Source organism: Rhinolophus hipposideros (genome assembly GCF_964194185.1).
Source record: "Rhinolophus hipposideros genome assembly, chromosome: 16".
Lineage (NCBI taxonomy): Eukaryota > Metazoa > Chordata > Mammalia > Chiroptera > Rhinolophidae > Rhinolophus > Rhinolophus hipposideros.
In genome coordinates, this window is record NC_138062.1 from 41,138,455 (window position 1) to 41,156,348 (window position 17,894).

General features: G+C 37.7%; 1 protein-coding gene across 2 annotated transcripts in view; it reads left to right on the forward strand.

The window, feature by feature from the left end:
• Positions 1-17,894, forward strand: part of EBF2 (EBF transcription factor 2) — a 189,029-nt gene that overhangs the window by 155,818 nt on the left and 15,317 nt on the right. For both annotated transcript variants that reach the window (XM_081077586.1, XM_081077587.1), the window contains exons 11-14: positions 12,572-12,660; positions 14,218-14,283; positions 14,366-14,543; positions 16,167-16,352. In XM_081077586.1, coding sequence (XP_080933712.1) covers positions 12,572-12,660; positions 14,218-14,283; positions 14,366-14,543; positions 16,167-16,352 — 519 coding nt within the window. The remainder of the gene's footprint in view (positions 1-12,571; positions 12,661-14,217; positions 14,284-14,365; positions 14,544-16,166; positions 16,353-17,894) is intronic.

Here is a 17,894-nt window from a genome sequence, read left to right on the forward strand (position 1 = left end):
ATAGAAAATATTCTCCCCATGAATAACTGAGGTTGCAGAAGGCAAAGGAATATGAGCTCCATTTTGTTATTAAACTTGAGAGAGCTTAGTATTGAAATGGAAGACAGACCGTGACACAGTGTAGAGGTTGGATTTGAGGCCCAACTTTCCAGCACATCACTTAATCATTCTTTGCCTCAGTTTTCTAACTTAAAAAAATGAGAAAATATTTATTTTACTGGGAAGATGAAATGATATAGATTTGCAAAGGTATTATGTTTTTATAATACAAGCATAATACCTTTGCAAATCTGTATAAAAATAGAGGCAGAAGTCACCACTGAAAGCAGACCAAAGGTTGGACTGTTTTGCATGTTTTTTCTTTTGTAAAAGGGGGATTCTTTTTGAAAGTCCTGCCACATTGTGCCCTTAATATCTGGGTCTAGATTAGAAATCAGGTCTTTTTGTTTTGTTTATTTATTTATTTTTAGATTAAATGTATTGGGGTGCCAATGGTTAGTACAATTACATAGGTTTCAAGTGTACAATTCCATAATACATCGTCTATACATCACATTATGTGCTCACCACCCAGAGTCAGTTCTCCTTCCATCACCATATATTTGACTCCTTTACCCTCTTCTACCATCACCCCTCTCCATCTTACCCCCTGGTAATCACTGTTGTCTGTGCCTGTGAGTTTTTGTTTCTTTATTTGTTTGTCTTGTTCCTTTGTTGCTTTCAGTTTTATATTCCATATATGAGTGAAGTCATATTGTTCTCAACTTTTTCTAACTTATTTCGCTTAGCGTTATAATCTCAGGATCCATCCATGTTGTCCCAAATGGCAGTATTTCATCTTTTCTTATGGCAGAGTAGTATTCCATTGTGTACACATACCACATCTTCTTTATCCAATCATCTATTGACAAACACTTTGGTTGTTGCCATGTCTTGGCCACGGAAAATAAAGCTGCAATGAACACTGGAGTACATATATCTTTATGGATAAATCTTTTCAGATTTTTTTGGGTAGATACCCAGGAGAGGGATCGCTGGGTCACATGGTAATTCTATTCGTAATTTTTTGAGGGACCTCCACACTGCCTTCCATAGAGGCTGCACCAGTCTGCATTCCCACCAACAGTGTATGAGGGTTCCTTTTTCTCCACAGCCTCTCCAACACTTGTTGCTATTTGTCTTGTTGATGAAAGCCATTCTAACTGATGTGAGGTGATATCTCACTGTGGTTTTGATTCACATTTCCCTAATAGCTAGTGTAGTTGAGCATCTTTTCATGTCTGTTGTCCATTTGTATGTCTTCTTAGGAGAAGTTTCTTTTCATGTCCTCTGCTCATTTTTTTAATTGGATTGTTTGTCTTTTTGTTGTTGAGTTGTATGAGTTTCTGATATAGTTTGGATAGTAGCCCCTTATCAGAGGCACTGTTTGCAAATATCTTTTCCCATTCGGTTAGTCGTCTCTTTGTTTTGTTGATGGTTTCTTTTGTTGTGCAGAAGCTATTTTGTTTGATACAGTCCCATTCATTTATTTCAGCTTTTACTTCCATTGCCTTTGAGGTCAAAGTCATAAAATCCTCTTTGAACCCAAGGTCCTACAGAGTAACAGTAATCAAAACAGCATGGTATTGGCAGAAAAACAGACACACAGACCAATGGAGTAGAATTGAAAACTCAGAAATAAACCCACATAAATAGGGACAGATAATTTTTGACAAAGGAGCCAAAAACATAAAATGGAGAAAAGAAACCCTCTTCAATAAATGATGCTGGGAAAATTGGAAAGCCACGTGCAAAAGAATGAAACTAGATTGCTATCTGTTACCATACACCAAAATGAACTCAAAATGGGTTAAAGACCTAAACATAAGACTTGAAACAAACTGGATAGAAGAAAGCATAGGCACTAAGTTTTTTTTATTTGTTTTTCAATTAAAGCTGGCATACAATATTAGATTAATTTCAGGTGTACAACATAGTGGTTAGACATGTATATACCTTACGAAGTGATCACCCCAATAAGTCCAGTACCCATCTGACACCACACATAGTTATTACAATATTATTGATTAAATTCCCTTAGAAACTGAGGTTTTGCAGGTGACAGAGAAGGCCAAGGCAGCTGGAGAATATGGGATCTGCAGGTGGGGTGAAGAGGAAGCAGGTGTTCAAGGAAGAACGAAAGCAGCGGAAGAGAACCACTGGGCCCAGCTGGCCTAGGTGCATGCAGAAGTGCTGCTTTCCAAACTGTGTGGTTGAATTTAGAAATTGTCAAAACAGCTTGGCTAATCGAGATTCACTGAGAAGCCAAAGAATTCATGTTAACTCACCCCCTCCTCCAGAATACTTCTTATCTTTTACTTTAGCACAAACAAATGTATTGAGTTACCTCCCCTGTTCATTATTTGGAAGAAAGTGTTAACCTACAAGAAAATAGCCAAGAACAGGCAGCAGTTGGGAGCAGAAATGGGAGGCCTAGATTTTTCCATAAACTCCCAAATCATACCCTGAACAACCTCCTCTCCAGGGCTCGGCGTGGAGTGTGAGGTCCTCCTCTGATAAAGCTGTACAGCACAGATGTGCAAGCTGGATGGAAAATGTTAATAGCTCATCCACTTCACGTTCTTTTATTTTCTTCCTTATAGCATTATCCTGGAAAAAAAAAATCCCATTTAAGAAATGAATCTGATTTTTAGTTAAAAATACCCAATTCAGACATCAAAAACTGGCCCGAGTACAATTGTTCCCTGTTCACATTGGAAACAGGTTGAATCAATGGGCCTCCTGGTAGCCTGTAGTTTTACTGAAGTTGCCTCCACCCCCACCTCTTGTGAAATGCAGACCTGTCATTCAGCTGAGTCTAAGGAATGATGTCTCCATTGGCAGCCCCAGAATAGGGGTCTGCTGTTTCACTGGAGACATTTCAGCCCCTTAATGGCCTAATGCTCTCAGCTATAATATTCTAAATACACATTACAGAGCGCACGAGCATATTCATAACTGTTCCATTGTGGCATTTAGATTTACCCTTGAAATTTATCTTTAATTTTTACAGTTGTCTCCTTAACCATGTATATTACTCCCTTCTTCAAACAATCTGTCTTGCTGCTGCAGTTTTTCTTGAAACCAAAGCGTAATTAAATATTAAATTAATATTTCATTTAAAATTAAATATCAAAGGCTTCCGTCTAATCTTTCACTTGTGCACTGCTGGTTCTCACCTCGTGTTCTCGTTCCTATATCCACAAAGGCAGGTACCACCTCTTCATAATGTGTTCCTATATTATCTTTGTCCTGTTTTTTTTTTTTTAATTGGCGACACTGAACTTTTGATACGTGGAAACAAATGGATGTAGGGAGAGATTTTAATGTAACAAAGGTAAAAGACAACTTAATTCAACAGCCTATAGCTTCAGCCTCACCCATCTCCACTTTTCAAAGAAGAATTTCACTGCACCAAATAAATAATAGCCTTAGAATCATATAATGCAAGAACTTACAAGTGAGTCTCCAAGGCAATTTAGCCCAAACTTTTGTCTTTGCAGGGAAAGAAACTAAAGTCCACCTAGCCTGGAAGGTGGCATCTTTGGTCAGGGTTTGGAACTAAGGCAAATCCCAGGCTGGACCCGTTTTATCTCTACCGCACCATCAACTACTATGAAACAAATGTAACTAGGGAGCATTAAAATGTTAACTGCACATAGCCTTTGAATGTTGGACACATGAAGAGTAGGGCAGAAGGTAGATGATTGGCTGAGGACATTGGGAGAAAGAGGAGGGAGAGAAAGAGAAAGGAGCCAAACTCATAGGACAAGGAAGGCAGATGTCACAGAATCAAAGTACTTCGAAGACACAGACACTATGAGGGAAGAGCAGAATGGAGAGTCCTCAAGTGGCATGAGAGCAGGAGCTAATCTGTGGACATTTAAATTCCTCCCCAAGCTAGGCTATTTTACGCCTTCCTGTCTTGACAACGGAGTAACTGTCTACGACCAGAGCCACATGGAGAGGTGTCCCTGAGGCGTGTTTTCTCCTGTGCTTGCATAACCAAGTCCGTCTTCTCATCTGATATTTATTTGGCAGTTGCATTATATAGATCATAGGTTTCTTGAGCAGGATTCTTTTTTCATTGTTTTCTTTATTCTTGGAGAAAGCTGGGATTTAATGTCAGGACCAGAGAGATCCTCTCGTTCTATGGGCTAGACCCCTGTGTGGACGGTGGGTTCTGTGCATGTCTGATGAAAGTAAAGCTCCTTTACTGCTGGTAAATGCATGTATGTACCAACACACAGCTAGGCTGACTTTCTAGACTTTCATGGGCCTCTTGATAGCCATTCACAGACTCCATGATGACCCTAGACTCCAATTAAAAGCTTACTAGTGAGGAAAGCTGAATCCTAGGTCAACATCACAGAGTGGCAGCCCGATCTTCCCCTCACTCCATCATCTTACTCGTCTCCTCTCAAATTCTGCAAAAGAACTCCATAGGCCCTTGATGTTGCCATCTTTGTGATGAGACTCCTGTTGGTCAAGGACATAAGTGACCTGCTGCCTGCAATGTCAATGCTGTCTTTGTTTGGGGTTGACCAGAACGCTAACAAAAAGTCCCCTTGCCATGTTAGCCAGTGTCCTGTTTTATTTTTGGGAAACAGAAGAGGAGTCAAAAGCTGGGACAAGCATTATCTGATCTCTGTGCCTCCTCTTAAGGAAAGGGAAAAAAATCATACAGAATTTATACATCTCACCGACCTTTTGGGAATATTAATATTGAACACCAGCCAGCTTTTTAAAAATGAGTGGTTCCCAGTAGATATTTTTAGTTAAATACTATTTACTTATACAGGAAATAGTTTACACATTGCCTATAGTTTACATCCATTTGTTGGGTCCAAGGTATGTAAGTAACTTCATGTCTTATACCCGCAATCAAAATGAGAAATGACACATACGATCCAGGCTCTCAGGAGAAATATTATGAAATCTCAAGGTATTGATGAAAGTTTTTCCAAGGCTGATCCAAATGGGATTTAGATTCTGTGGCAGTTGAAATGTGTATTATTAAACTCCTTAAGCAAACCCGAATGACTCCCAGTGGAGGATTAAGACATTCTATGTATAGCAAAGACGAAATTCTCATGTCTGAGTTTTCTCTATTGAATTCCCCCTTGATTACCTTCTGTAATATTTAACTTCATGCCATGCCATAATTATTTAATAAAAGGTAAATATAAATTATATTTCAGTGGGGATATGACCTTTTACCTTAATGTTATGTTACTAAAGAAAGACATAGATAAATAGAGCCCAAGATCGAAGCGTATTTTTAATTTACTCCGTTTTTGCCTTGCTAGCATTTCTCTGTGTCCCTGTCAGCCATGGGGTTGGCAGAACCTTACAGCCCTCTGCACTCCATGTGGTGGGAGAGGTTGTAAATTCACACTGATGATGGCAGTTAATGATCTGGTTGGCCCTGAGAGACAGTCTTGGTGCTGGTCTTGGGCACCTCATTAGCTAATTGAGGTTTACTTGGCTCACACCAGGCCTGAAACAAGAGAACACCCAGGGAGGTGGGGCGGGGGAAGCTGGGATTCAAGATGAGGCTGAATCTATAGGATACAAAACAACTGGTCAGTTGGGAAGTCAATTTGGAACCGGGGTAAAAGTCGTCTGATCCAGCTTCGATGCTTTAAAGGCCGAGCACTAGGGGATTAACGGACTTACCCTCTGATGGTTTGGTGTCGAGTACACACTTTCAACTTCATGATTTCTGCTTCAGAAGTGCACTTGATTAAATGGAATTGTGTGTGTGTGTGTGTGTGTGTGTGTGTGTACATGGGTGTGATTATTCCGTGTCCATATAGATGACAGTGTGTTTCACTACGGTCTTCTCATCTTGGATGTGCACATAGCCCATCCCACAGTTCATGACTATCAAATTTGGCAGGGGACTGCCAGAAAAAACAAAACAAAAAACCCACTCAACAGAAGAAATAGATGGGTATGCCAAATCTATGTATTCAGTTTAAAATATGAATGCAGAGCTGACCCAATGTGGTCAAGATAGCCTGCTATTTCAGATTTAGGGGAGGAGGGGAGGGTAGGCACGATAAAACAGACATTGCTCTTGTGTCCCGGTGGCTTCCCATCTAATAGGAGAGAACAGTGGGTAAAAATGTGGGATAAATTCTATAAAAGAGAAAGTCATCTCCATTCCACCTTTGTGTACTGATTAAAGCCTAGCTTTAGGGAATTCCTCTGCCAGCAGCAGGAAGGACTGAGGAATAAAGAGACAAGTGGAGCCGTGAGTGGACACTAGAGCTCCGATGAGAGGGAGTGAGACCTTGCCTGAGGGAGTAGCCATGCATATGGGAAGGAGGGACCAGGGCAGTAATGGAGATAGTGGGGGACCTTAAGGGGAGTGGTTAGGTTTTCTACTTTATGGGATACCCCCTTACTTTATTGTCAGCACACTGTGAGCACACCCATATCCATAATTTCCGTTTTCTCCGGATTGGAAAATCGGCACCTTAGGTAACAAAATGGTGCATATTTGAAAAAAGACGAGGCAATGATGGATTTAGAGCATTTTGTCACCAAGTCTGTTCACCCTGCAGCACCGGGCAGCTGTTTGTGTTTGCTGATTGATACCAAATGGGGCCTCCTCCCACATTCACTGACTGAGAAGGCAGGCAGACCAGGCAAGGCTTCCTCTCCAGGTCTGCAGTGCTTTGCTGGAAGCTGGGGAGGAAGCACAGCACCAAGAGGGGTGGGAGGGGGTGCAGGGAGTGGGTGAGAGGAAGCCGAGGTGGCACAGCTACTTTTCAACACTTTCTCTGCTCTTCACCAGCTCCTGTTGTGTAGTTAAGCGCAGAGGAGTAGCTTTTGGCCCAGGGGGTTGCTGGCATGCCTGGCTGGAGCTTGGAACAATATCTCTAGTTCTATAGCAAGAAAAATTAAGGCTGTAGGCCTTGGATTCGAGAAGCTGGGTACAGATCCCACCTTCACTGCCTGGAACTGCCTTAAAATGAGATAAAGCCCATGTCGTGGGGTCGTCATGAGGATAAATGAGCTAATGTGTGTAAAAGGTTTAGCGTAATACCTGTAACACGGTAAGCCTTTGGTAAATTCTAACAATGGTAATAACAATTTTCATTATTGAATATTACAGCCACTAAAAATCCTCTTATTAAAGAAAAAGACTTCAGAAGTTGCTGTTATTGTAATGCTAAGTGGGAAAAACAATTTTACAGAATGATTCCAATTCTATACCCAGGTCTTCTTACATCTGTTTCAGGGTAAGATGGTAACGTGAGTGTAAGAATATATCAGCGGATGTTTTCAAGAAAACATAAAAGTAAGGGAAATCTAGTATTCATGTTTGAAACTAGGCTGGTGCCATCAATATGCCTGAAATTTTGTGCCATTATACTATTGTGTGCAGACAGGCTTGTGTGTGGATATACGAAACACGCATCCTTCCCCTCCTGGAGAAGAAGAGTAAGGCTAGGAAATAATGGAGGAGACTCCAATAAAACTCCATAGGCCTCTTCTGTCCTCACCTCAAAGAGTGAGAATAGGGATGCAAGCAGAAACTGGACCTTGAATGGAAAAAGAGTATACTTAACAATCTGTATCCAGGGAAGTTGTCATTTATGTGTGAGGAAAACAGAAAGATATATATAAGGGCCTGGAAAGAATTCAGCTCTTATTCTTACTGATGTAACCTGACTGTGGGAGAGTTGGATCAATGAAAACTACAAGAATGAAAAAGTTATGCTGTTACAGGACTATTGGGGCAACAGAGAAAGCGGTGAAATATACAGTATCTAAGTTACTCTTAATACCGTGATGAAGCTTAATGTAAATACGAAAATTAATGTCTAAAAGATGCAGATCATAGAAAATCTAGTAATAGTAACATTAGCTGAAAGATGATAAACTACCAACAAAAATGTAAAAGTGGAGAGAATGAGGTGAAGAAAAGTAAGTAAAATTCTTTAAATGTAGTTGGGCTCAACAAACTCAAATAATTAGAAAAAGTAAAATATTTTTGTAATAAATCTAAAGGTATACCTTTAAGTTAAAATAGGATATGTATCTTCCTAATCATTAGAGGAAAATATATACATTAAAAACTATTAGAAATACAAGGAGACTGTGGAAGGATAAATTTGTAGTAGCAATTAGGTATAAAATATATTAAATAATATGACCAAACAGATATATTAATACATTTAAAGCATTACCCATGGAACACATGCAAGACTAATACATATTAATTCACAAAAAACTTAATAGATTCCAAAAGGCAGATGTTCTGCAAGTCACCTTTTTTTAATCCAGTGCAATTAGCTAGAATAAATAATTAACAATTCAATGCCCAAACACCTGGAAATTTTGGGATATTCTCTTTAGAACCAAAGGAAGACAAAAATTAGAAATATGACTATTCAGGAAGTTACAACAAAGGGGAAAAAGGGGAGAACCATAAATAGGAGATTAGAATTTTAAACAAATTACTATCTACAATTGATGCTAAAACATTTAAAATCTTGATTAAATGTGTGGTTTCCTAGAAAAATGCCAATGATATTGAGAAATAAAAGAATGAATCCAAGGTTTCTGATTGGCACTCTGGTGGACAATTCACTGAGAATCTCATGGGCTTAGGGTATCTTGAATGGGAGAAGTCCATGGGCCATCTACATGGAAATTTCCAGCCAGTAATTGGATGGATAAGGCTATATCTTGGGCAAGCTAACTGGATTGAAGATAAAGACTTATAATAGTCAGCATGTAGCTTGACATGGAAATCATGGGGGAACTCATGAAGTTAGCAAGGGAGAATGTATAACCAAGGAGAAAACTGTTGCCTTGGCAACAAATGTGAGGAATATTAGCATTTGCAAGATGTTCTGAAGAAGAACAGTCCTTTAAGCAGGCTGAGATGGCATGGCCAGAGAGGTCAGAGGGAAACAGGGCAGTGTGCATTCAGGAAAGCCAATGGGTGGAAGTATTTCCAGCAGGAGAGTATTTCCAATGTCAAATGCTAACTTGAGTTTAAGGTAAGAATGGAAAAGTTCCTCTTGCTTTGGCTAAAATGTTATTGGTGACCTTAACAAAAGCAATTTCACTGGGATTCTTTCAAACTTTTAGTCAAGAGGCAATATCCATGCTATATAAGTTTTATAGAGCATAGGATAAAATATAGAAAGCTTCTCAATTTATTTTCCAAAGGTGGTATAAAATAAAAATCAACCTGAAGCTGTATAGCACCATATACACAATCCCAGTTATTAATATGGACACATAAATTCCTAGCAACAATAATAACTACCACTTGTTGAGTGTACACTATGTGCCAGGCACTATTTTCAATAACCTAATCCTTACACCAGTAGCCTTAAGAAAATATTTGAATTCAGACATATACTAAGGAAATTATATATCCCACACATCACTAAACGTTTAATTATGAAATATTGGGAAATCTATTATAAAGTACAATATAAATTGGTGAAAGGAGAAAATTCATATGATTGTAATTTTCTGAAATTCTAACAATACTTGATAGAAATCCTTATTGAAGCATGATAACTAGTACCTTCTCAAATAGCCAACAATGCATTTGGTAATGAAAGGTTAGTGTCATTCTAATTTAGAGGAAATCAAGCAAGAATATTCACCATCATCCTCATTTTTAGATACTGTTTGGGAAGTTTTAGCCAATGTAAGAATGGAATTAAAAGAACTAAATGAGATTAATATACCTATCAAAAGGAGATGAATGATCATTACATGTAGATGCTATTAATGTACAAGCTTAAGAATGAACAGAAAAGAATTATGACATCTGTCAGGGGTTCGGTTACAAAATAATAGATAGCTACAATTGGTTAAGATCTTTTATGTGCCAAGAACTGTGCTTGGGGCATTATATAAATTGTTTCATTTCATTTTGACAGCAAACTCATTGGATGGATTTTAAACTGGAGCTCTTAGAAATTAATGGTAGAGCTGGAAATCAAATCCCAGATCTACTTGACTCTAAAGCTGATTCTCTTAATGACATATCATATAGTGCCACACACTATTCTCACATACGCTGCCTGCACAGACACATAAAAACCTAGTGTGCTTCTAGGTACAAGGAAAACTCTTGGAAAATGTGATGAAAGGGTAATAATCATATTCACAATTAAAATAATAAGTTATTTTGAAACACATAGCAAAAAAATAAAAATGAACACCAAAAAACGTACCACCTATATGATGAATAGTACTCATTTTACTAGTGGACCTAAAGAAGAATTCATATATGACCTCTGTACACTGGAAGCTGAATAATATTGAATGTCAACTGTAATTTAATATATATATAGTCACAGGATGTGGCTTACAGAATAGGGAATAGAGTCAATGGAACAGTAACAGCTATGTATGATGTCAGAGGGGTAGTAGATTGGGGGAGGAGGGTTATCACTTTGTGAGGGGTGTAAATGTCTAACTATTACATTGTTTTGTACACCTGAAACTAATAATAATAATAATAAAAATAATTCATATATGTATGAATATGTACAATGTGTGTGTGTGTGTGTGTGTGTGTGTGTGTGTGTGTCTACTTACCAGATTTTGGAGTTGGGATGGTCTTTCTACATGTAGTACCTAAGGACACATTGGGATATGATATTGTAACATGGTGACAGTCAGAGTTAAAAATATTAATACAGAAAGTGTTTTTACAAAAGAAAAAGGCTACTCCCCAATAGAAAAGAGAGCAGAAACTATTAATAAGCAGTTCATAAGAGAAAACATTAAAATCATCAGCAAGTATAAGAAAACAATTTTCAACCTCACTGATGAATAAAGTTAATGTAAGCTAAAATGACCACGTGCATTGCTGACGAGAATATAAATTTGTACTTTCTTCTGAGGAATAATTAGACAGTATATGTGAAAAGCCTTAAGTATAATCATAATTTTTGGTCTAGTAATTCTAATTCTGGGAATTTTCCGATTGAAAGAATTAAAGTTAAACACAAAGGATAATTATTGCTCTGATTTTTATAATAGTGAGAAATTAGGATCATGTTAAATACCAAACGTTAGGAAGCCATTTAAATAAATTATAGGCTATGTCATGGAAAAATATGCAGGAATTTTAAATAATGTTATAAAAGAATATTTAATAACCTGGGGAAAAGTTTGATATATTGTTAAATGGATAAAAAGTAGGTTGTATAACAGTGTGAATAGTATGTCTTTGAATAATTTTAAGTATGTGTGTGTATTAAATTTGGAAAGCTATAAGCAAAGATGTTAACCCAGATCATCTCTAAAATGGGTAGTTTTATTTTTACTTATCTATTTAAATTTTTTTATATTTTTAAAATAAAAGATGTTGTTTTCTTAGAATAATAGCAACATATATTCGTAAACCAAGAATGCAAAAAGGAAGATTTAAAAGAAAATACATCTCCGGTGCTTATTGCTGCCTCAAGGGAGTGCAGTGGTTATTTCATTTATTGTATCTGTTTCCTTTATTTTGATCATGCAATAATTTTAAAACCATAAAATTTAAACCACAAACTTAAAAAGTAAAGGAAGAGAGGAAGGAGAAAGGATAAAGGAATCAACTCTGAAAACTCTTTAGTACAGTAGAAATTCTGAAGTATGTCATTCATTCACTCATTCATTTATTCACTCAGTCACTCACTGTATAATTGTTGACACGAAGTGCCTACTATGTGCCAGGCACTGACTTCAACAAGTGAGAACACAGTGGCAAAGCCAAACAAGTATGAGTTCTGTTCCTATGGAACTTAGAGTATATGGTGGAGTCTGACATTAAACAAATGTTCATGCAATGAAATATAATTGGAAATTCTGAAAGTGTATTATGCATAGCAACAGGGTTTTATGAAACTAAACTCACAGAAGGTATATATATATATATTGATAACAAAAGATGAATACAAATCTCGTTTGACTTGGTTACCATCAGCGTCCAGGCACTTCTGATTATGGTGAACTACTCCTTGAGCAACATTGACCAAAGTGTCCACTTGTATACATTTTCTTGGCACCCCTCCCCCACACACATACATACACACACACGTAAATATTAAGAGAATAATTAAAAACAAGTAATATTTAGGAGAAGAAGTAATAGTAATAAAGTCATACTTGGGAAAGAAGGGAAAAGCATGTGAAGATAGTTTATGGTCTTCGTAAGAAACTGGGATATGGTTAATTGTGTAATATTTCTGATTATGTCAGCGTGAGCAGGAAATTATAAGGGTGTGCACTTAAGGCAAAAATGATAAAATCATTGTAATAATCCTAAAATTTTAAAATATTATTCTAATGGTAAAACATGAAATGACTATTAACTCCAAACTTATAAGTGTGAATTAATCAATGTCAGTAGCAGAAATCTTTAACTGATTGTATCTAGTATGCATAAATTCTTAGATAATATCAGAACCTTTCTATTACCTGTGGAAGACTTAATTAGAAGCTTTCTCTATGGCCAGGATACATACTCAAAAAGGAAGCTTTTATTTTTCAGCATTAAACGAACCCACCATAGACTATGGCTTCCAGAGGTTGCAGAAAGTCATCCCGAGGCATCCTGGAGATCCTGAGAGATTAGCTAAGGTAAAACGTTTTGGAAATTGACATGTGAAAACCTTTTTGTATGGTCTCAGCAAATTTAGATCAATCCAGCAACTTAAATTCCTTGAAAATTAAATTAGGCCTTGAAATTTGGCTAAGCTTTAGATCAGGGGTGTCAACACTTTTTTCAATGTTTTTTACCAAGGGCCATATGCGGTAAAATACACAAACAGCCAGGCCACTCACTCGAGGTGAAGTATGTATTGCCTCACCTGGTTTATTTAAGTAAACTAAATATATTTTTGGATTTGCTGCGGGCCAATTAACAATGGATTGCGGGCCACAGTTGGCCCGCAGGCCACAATTTTGACACCCCTGCTTTAGATACAAGATGCACATAAAATATCTACTAACTATGAAATATATTATGATTAATCTCTGTGGAAATATGGAATCTGAAAATTTGGGCTTTTAAAACAGATACACCATGAATATTCAGCTTATAAAACACTGCCAACTTTATGAAAATAAATAATTGTGTAATTGCCTAAAAGTGTAAGTTCCCACTCCTTTGTATTTAAATATAATTTTATTTACCGATAATTGGAGGGGCACATTAATCCACAATCAAGTATTCATTGAGGGCCTACTATTTACATAGGCATTTAATAGAGTGAAAAACACCTTTATCTAAAATTTCTATGAAATGCATCACTTTTAAAGGAACTTGCTTATGAAAATTATATCATGAATCTGGTGCATTATTTTAGCTTTCTTTTTTAAAAAAATCCATCAATTTATTGGGCATTCAATTAATGAGAAAGTATTGAATTTTAACATTTGTATTTGCATTTTAAGCACACACATTATAATATGCCATGTTCTGTTTTCTGTACTGTGAGTAAAATTCAAGTACCACAGTTGTTTCTATATCACACCACACCTTTATTTTTCACTTGGAAAAATCCCCAGTCCCATCATTAAATTAGATGATATCTGGAAAGTAGGTTAATAGCAATTTAAAAGGCTGTTAAAAACAGGAGGTGGAAAAGACAAAATGAGAGGAAAGGGATTACTGAACACTAATTCTCTCTGGTTAAAGTGAACAGGAGGGAATATTATTGAAAGAATTCATCTTTACTAGAATAAAATTTTGCGGAAGGCATTGCCAAGATAATTTCAGTACTATGGACAACTCCTTGGCAAGCAGCTAACCACAAGTCCATCAATCATTGTAAGAATACTTGGTTAATTAGGGTACCAGATTTTTTAATGGAATGGTCTGAGAGTAATTCTTAATAAAACTTTCATGACTTTTATTAATTTTAACCAACTCCACCCTCAAGTTGGTTGTTTTCGTAGCACAACCATTTATGGAACCATTTTATCTAGATGAATTCCATGTAGCTACATATTTATAGAAGGATTTATATGTATGATTATATTCTACCTCTCAAGCCAAATATAGGACCTCTTGGCTAGTTATTTACATTTTTGGGGATGTCTGGACCTGTTACTTTTATACAACATTTTCCTTTGTGTTTACTATTTGGGGTTTTTTTCTTTGCATATACCCAACCCTTTCTTTTCTTTTCCTAGGAAATGCTGTTGAAAAGAGCTGCAGATCTAGTGGAGGCCCTCTATGGGACACCACACAATAACCAGGTTAGACTCTCACATCTTGCACTCTGTTGATTTTGATTCTTTATGCTGGATAAAACGCTCACCTCAACCTGCCATTTTGTAGGACATCATTTTGAAGCGAGCTGCAGACATTGCTGAAGCCCTGTACAGTGTCCCCAGGAATCCCAGCCAGATCCCAGCTCTTTCCAGCTCTCCAGCTCACAGTGGCATGATGGGCATCAATTCTTATGGCAGCCAACTTGGGGTCAGCATCTCAGAGTCAACACAGGGAAATAATCAAGGTACTACTTTTCTCAGAGTCAAAAGTCAAACATCTTATAGATTTAAAAGATTGGTTCTGCTGGAGTGGAAGGAGTTAAAGCTGGATTTGTATACCACCAAAAGAGTGTATCCCCAGACAAGCAATGCAATCATATACTATTGAGTTATCTCAACATTATAGGTGGTATATTGTTAAGAGTTTGAGCTTTTAACATACTAGATAGAATCCCTTTAACTGGAAATACTTAAGTATAAGATTGGGTATTAGGAATTTAGCAGGGTTTAGGCATAATGAAACTAGATTTACAGGTGTTATTTGAGTAAAATTTACACTTCTGCTATTGCGATCACCAGATTGAATAGTGGAAAGAAGCTGAATTATTGCCATTATCACTTACTATCCCCAACTCTCCCTTCTTAGTAACCAGGGTGAATGGCTTGGGTTTATCTGGTAACTTCTGTTTGTGTATTATCTCATATACAAATGTATAGCAACAAATGTATAGCAACAAACAGTTAACTGTGCTTTTCCATGTAAAGTATATCATGTACAAATTTGGGGCATTGAAGTTGATTTTATGAAGGTGCTAAATATATTATAAATATTTTTTATAAGAAATGAATGTTCTTAATGATGTCCCTAAACCTGCAATAGTTTTGTTTCTAATTTCATTCAGCCATTGGAAGGAATTCCTTACTCTTATGCCTAGGGTTAGTTCTTACAGAAGGGTGGGGTGGATAGAATATTACCGTATTTTTTTTTCTGTTTTGTTTTTTGTTTTCAAATTTGGGACATTTCCTAAATAATTCTAGAGACAGTTACCCAAAGTGGATTATTTCAGGATAGATCAGTTGATATATTGGTGCTTGGGTTTCAGAAGTATGGGGAGGATTCATTCTCCCTTCCCCCATCCCACTTATCGGCTGAATTTACCCAAACTCAATTGCTAATGCTTCCAAGTCTTTGGTCAACAACAGCACTTTTAGAAGAACTTATCAACATTTTTGAATGAAAATGTTCTCCACCCCCACACGGGACATGGTAACAACTTTACACTAACATTTCCAAAGCTGTAATCTGCAGAATACTAGGGGTTCTTGAGATGTCATTAGAATACCTTTTCCTCACCACTCCCAGAAAAGAAGCTATGGTATGTTAAATTTAGGAAACACTCAATTAGCAAAGTTAAACTGATTTAGTTATTTGCTAGGCCCTTCATATGTAAATCTTCAAGGAATGGTTACAGTATGCAACATCTGCCAAGCTTTGTTTGATCATAGAATGCTTTTTTCAGTGATACCTATTAATATCTTATAGGGTCTAGTGTTATTTGAAATATGGTTTGGGATATGTCAGCGCCCATTGCCATTAGTCATTCATTCCTTGGTATGAATGGGAGCTGTTGACAGCATATGTGAAAGAAGAGGAGAGAGGGACTATGGGGCATTACTTTATATAGGATGGGGAAGGGAGAGGAAGGTATAAAAGGATGAAGGCAAAATGCACACTTTCTACCCTGTCTGGGGTGGGTTTGGTGGTCCTCTATAGCCTGGAGACCAATGTGGATCTGTGCTGCCATATTTGGCCTGTGCCATGTGCGTGCGCGCTGGTTCATTTACCCAGAATTTTCTTTGTTGCCTAGGATACATCCGCAATACAAGCAGCATCTCTCCGCGGGGCTACTCTTCCAGCTCCACTCCTCAGCAGTCTAATTACAGCACCTCCAGTAACAGTATGAATGGCTACAGCAACGTCCCCATGGCCAACCTGGGCGTTCCAGGGTCACCAGGATTTCTAAATGGCTCCCCCACAGGCTCCCCTTATGGAAGTAAGTGACCTCTCCACTGCCCACCTCTCCCTGCTCTCTGTCCGTGGGTTTTGCTATTCAACCTTTTGAAGGAGAATTGCATTCCTACATCTCACTGATTTGTGGAGGAAGAGTCCAATTTCCTGATGAAATGTTCTTCCTGCCGTTTGTTCATTTCCCTTAGCTGGATTCAGACTCATTTGGTTACTCAAAACCTTCTGGGGCAAAGAAAGGGGATGAAACTATTCCCCTCCCCACCCCCCTTTTTTTTTTTACAGAGAAAGAGTGTATATGGTTTGTGTAGATGGGAATGAGGAATTGAGATTCCTTTTCAATTAACCTAATGTACTCTTTTCACTAGGCACTTTCAGATGTGATATTTATTTAATCTTCATAAGAACTTTCTGAGGTCAATATTATCTCCTTGTAGGTGAGGAGGTTTACGTGCACAGCAGTTAACTGACTTACTCAAGCTAGAGTAGATCAGGGCAATACTTTGGATACAGAATTTATGGCTTCAAGTTATTTTGTGTTTCATACCATGCTCCCTTCTTGCTTTGTCATGTAGCTCTTTCCTCCTTCTAGAGAGATGGACCTTGACTGCTTGTAAGAGTGTGATACATGGAGACAGAACCTTATACTATATACGGTTTTAAAAAATATATAGTTGGTATACAGTTTATATATTAGTTTCAGATATACAATATAATGATTGGACATGTATATACCCTACATTGTGATCACCACACTAAGTCTAGTCATCATCTGTCACTGAGAAAACTTATCACAACCCAGCAATTCCACGTCTGGGTATTTGTCCAAAGAAAATGAAAACGCTAATTCAAAAATATATCTGCACCCCCATGTTCATTGCAGCATTATTTACAATAGCCAAGATATGGAAGCAACCTATGGTCCATGGATAGAGGAATGGATAGAGACAGCATCTCTTAATCCTAATCTGTGGGCTAGTGGCAAGGTAGATGTCCTAGGAAGTTATGAAAACTCATTCAGATTGCTTTGGAGACTAAGCCCAGTACTTACACAATGTTCCCAGGAGCCCAAGAGAATATGTGTTTTTCAAACCTAGTTAAGGAAATACTTCAGGCCAGAGGAGAGGCCACCACGGAGAGTCTGAATGATTGAGTAGGTGTTCTTGAAATGCTGGATCTTGTTGCAAGGCTCTGCAACTGACCCTCTGTTCACCCAGAGTGGTTCCCTCATGCCAGGAACAAGGGCGAGTCAAGGATGGCAAGCAGCCATTTCCACCACAGATCAGAAGTGTCATGCCAGGGCTAAGGAGCCTGTGGTTCCCTGGCAATACACACTCATAAGTTATTTCTGAGTTATCTGTTTGATGAATTACACGCAACACTCCATGTGATAAACACAGTAACCAGGTAGCAGGGGTAGTAGAGGTTGGTTCTTCTAGCACAACTAAAGACGTGTTGCTGCAAGGACATGAGTTCTGTGCTGTGTCTTGTCATGAGGCCCAGATCAATTAGATCAGGGTGATGGAGGTAAACAAACGGTTGCTTGCTTGTTTTATTTATTTCTTTACTT